The 3,554-nt window shown below is 42.8% G+C and overlaps 1 long non-coding RNA gene and 1 gene segment (V, D, J or C); one reads left to right on the forward strand and one right to left on the reverse strand.

Annotated features, from left to right (window-relative positions):
- Positions 1 to 253: 253 nt before the first annotated feature.
- Positions 254 to 1,682, reverse strand: LOC132875272 (uncharacterized). The gene is made up of 2 exons (XR_009651780.1): positions 1,640 to 1,682; positions 254 to 729 (listed from the first exon to the last, which is right to left on the reverse strand). It is a non-coding gene; the product is annotated as an uncharacterized LOC132875272 (long non-coding RNA).
- Positions 1,683 to 1,807: 125 nt separating this feature from the next.
- Positions 1,808 to 3,010, forward strand: LOC132882201 (immunoglobulin kappa variable 3-15-like). The segment is given in 2 exon segments: positions 1,808 to 1,970; positions 2,098 to 3,010. Coding segments are annotated over 2 exon segments (423 nt in total).
- Positions 3,011 to 3,554: the final 544 nt, after the last annotated feature.

The following is a 3,554-nucleotide window of genomic DNA, read 5'->3' on the forward strand; positions in this document are numbered from 1 at the left end:
GTTCAATAAAGTGAAACAGAAGGAGTCAGTTTTAACCAGTAAAACTGAAAGATGAGTGAAGTGAGAGAGAGATTTACATGGAGACGGCTGAGTGATCCTCTTTCTCCCAGAATAGAGCAGCACTTTCACCAGATGTTCAACTTCCTTCAGCCAAACTCACTGAAGCACAACACACAGCACTGAATCTCCAGCTAAACACACTCTCTCCTCACACTGATAATGACTATTAACGCCAATAAAAGAACACACAATGTCCAAAATGAAGCTTTATTTCAGCAGAGCAAAACTACAGGAAGAGCAACAGGACAGTGAAGAGAGTAAAGACAGAAATGTCAGCATTGTGTAGAATTGAAACTCTATTGTAGATGGATGTGTAAGCAGCTGAGTGTTAAATTCTATCTTGGAGCTGTTAGACTTCACACTGGCTCTTTCTGAACGTGACCGGATGATTGACGCCGTCATGGGAGACCGTACAGACAAACTCCTCCCCCTTTTCCCAGAGTGCTTTGCTGAGGGTCAGGGTGCTGCTGCGTGTGTAACCGTCCTTCTTGTGTTCTTCTGCGCTGGTCAGAACCCCGTTCTTCACCTCTGAGCCGTCCACTGTCCAGCTCACCAGCGCCCCCTGTGGAGAGTAGGCAGATAGCAGGCAGAGCAGCGAGGCCGATCCCTCAGACAGCTGCAGAGAGGAGGGAGGGAGCAGAGACACGGAGGGCTTCACCGTGGGACCGGCTGGAGACCACAAACACACAATAAACACACACATTTACACACGCTTACACAACATTTACTCATTACTGCTGATTAAGAGTCCAGACTGGAGACATTCATGTGTGTTCAGTAATCAGTGCAGTGATCCACACTGTTCTCACATTACTGCAGTTCAGGAGAAACTTCTGGAAACTTCTATGACCTTCAGCAGCATCTATAAACTCTACCCATAGACATAAAAACGGTTCCTAACTCTAAATGAACAGAGACACATGGGGGGCTTCAGGTTGGGAGAAGGTTCAGTGGAGAAACATCAGTCCGTTTGGTTTAAAGTCGACTAACAAACAAAGAGAACATGTGGAAGCCATCAGCTTTAACTCCACACCATAATCCATCTTCTTTCTGATTGAGTGTTCACTCAGTTCTATTCAGTAACTGCATCCAATAGTCACACTGTATTCCAGCACTGAAACACTCAGTGAGTGGATTCTGTAAATGCTCTGAACTCCAGTCGAGACAAAACTGGAAACTCTGCAGCAGCACAAATGAGTTCCAGCAGCAGGAGAACATTTACTAGTTACTCTTTACATCGTGGACCGACGAGAACTTTGATCAGCTTTATTCTGGTGTTGATACTCAATGAAAATGAATCACTAGACGCTGAACTCAGGGGGACTTTAAACAGCACAAACATCTGGATTTATTCTCTCACTTTTAACTGTAAAATATAATCATTAACATCAACAAACAAACAAACAAACAAACAAATGTATTGTGATATTTAAGATACTGATTTTTTACAAACTGCACTTCATAACCAACATTGAAAATATTTAGTTTTCAACTTTTCTCAACTTTATTCAATAAACAAATTAATAATAAAATTAAATTCACTAATGTGTAGAATTTTAAATAAAGAAGAGAAACTTACTGATGATGAGTTTGGTTCCTCCACCGAAAGTGTACCACAGTGATACATTCTAATGAAGCCGTCGTACAAAAACCTCTGTTACACTCCAGTGACCCCACACACACACACACACACACACACACACACACACACACACACACACACACACACACGTTTCCATCGAGAGAGGTTCCACTTTGCATTATCAGCTCATGCTTCAGCGCTCTGCGAGTGTTTATAGTCCTGTGACTTTAACACTTCATGACTGAGAGCTGCTGCTCAGCGACTTCACCCACAGCAACCATGAGTTTGATCAGCGTCTTCATCTGCACACTGGCCCTCTGCGCTCGAGGTAACACAATGCTTTATCTTCTACTGTTCAGCTGACAAATCCATGGGAAGCCGGCCGACTAGATGAACTTCAACCTCAACATCATTATTAATGAAGGGAACGGATTTATTCTTCTTATTTTTTTCAGGATCCAGAGGTCAGGTGACTGTGACTCAGAGTCCTGCAGTGAAATCTGTTTCTCCAGGAGACACACTCACCATCAGCTGTAAAACCAGTCCTGCTGTTTATAGCTGGAGTGTTTATGATTATTTGTCCTGGTATCAGCAGAAAGCTGGAGAAGCTCCTAAACTCCTGATCTATAATGCTGACACTAGAGAATCAGGTATTCGTTTCAGTGGCAGTGGATCTGGATCTGATTTCACTCTGACCATCAGTGGAGTACAGACTGAAGATGCTGGAGATTATTACTGTCAGAGTTACCATGAGATCAGTAGTAGCGGGGTGTTCACACAGTGTTAGAGCGTCGTACAAAAACCTGGGTGTGTGTGAGTGCTGCAGCTGGGACCTACTGCAGGTGCTGAGGGGGACGATGTGATCCAGCACAATCTCACACACACACACACACACACACACACACACACACACACACACACACACACACACACACACAGTGTAGCAGTGGAAGCTAACAGCATGTTCATGAATCATTTTCCCCAGAGGTCGCATGTACAGGGAAGAAAGCAGTGTGTGTAGAACAGAGCTGTCTCAGTCCTGTGATGAGGCCGAAATACTGACTGAGACATTTCATGGATGTGATTCCGAGTTTATCTGCTGAACTACAAAGAGTTTAGTTGTAAATGGAGCTCCATGATCGAGCACGGAGTGGAACGTTAACTCCAAACATTCAGTCACTTTATGGAGTTCTGTGAGATCAGAGGGTGAATCAATCTCACTGTAAATAAAATGAGGTGGTGATTATCAAGCGTTTCACATGAATATGAGCAAAACTCTATCAGCTCCAAATCTCACTGATCTTCATGTTGCAACACAAAGCTTAGAAAAGTGAAAGTTCTGCACTGATTTGATCTCACAGCAGCTAATATTACACAATAACGCTCTTTAACTCTTATCAAAATGTCCTTTTATTCCAGCTGCATGATCATTAACTATCAGGTTTTCATTGGTTTGCATCCTATACTGGGTCCCTGCATCACCGCTGGGGGTCACTGCCCTGCTGGGGGCTGGAAATACCAATTAGTGCAAATGATTTTGTGTTTGTTATGTTCATAAAAATGACTTTAAATGAGTTAACTCTAGATTTAGATTTCCAGAACACTGAGAGGATCATTATAAATCATGGAGATGAACAGAAATCCAGATATAAATGACCAGATTATGTGTGATTTCTCACATATTATTCACATGAGGTCACGTGTGTTTACAGTTTTTCTGGATCGCTGACACACTGTAACTGGGCCTATTAACTAAACATCCAAATCCATGACCCCAGCTACCAAAAGATAACGCTATTTCCCAAAGCGATAAACTCGATTCCCCTGTTTTCACACATGATTCAGATTTGCTGAACTTTTTCTGAAAAACTCTTCACACAAATCCCTTCGTATCTCACTGGCTGCACCATGT

The sequence above is a fragment of the Neoarius graeffei genome, chromosome 2, assembly GCF_027579695.1.
Source record: "Neoarius graeffei isolate fNeoGra1 chromosome 2, fNeoGra1.pri, whole genome shotgun sequence".
In the NCBI taxonomy this organism is placed as follows: domain Eukaryota; kingdom Metazoa; phylum Chordata; class Actinopteri; order Siluriformes; family Ariidae; genus Neoarius; species Neoarius graeffei.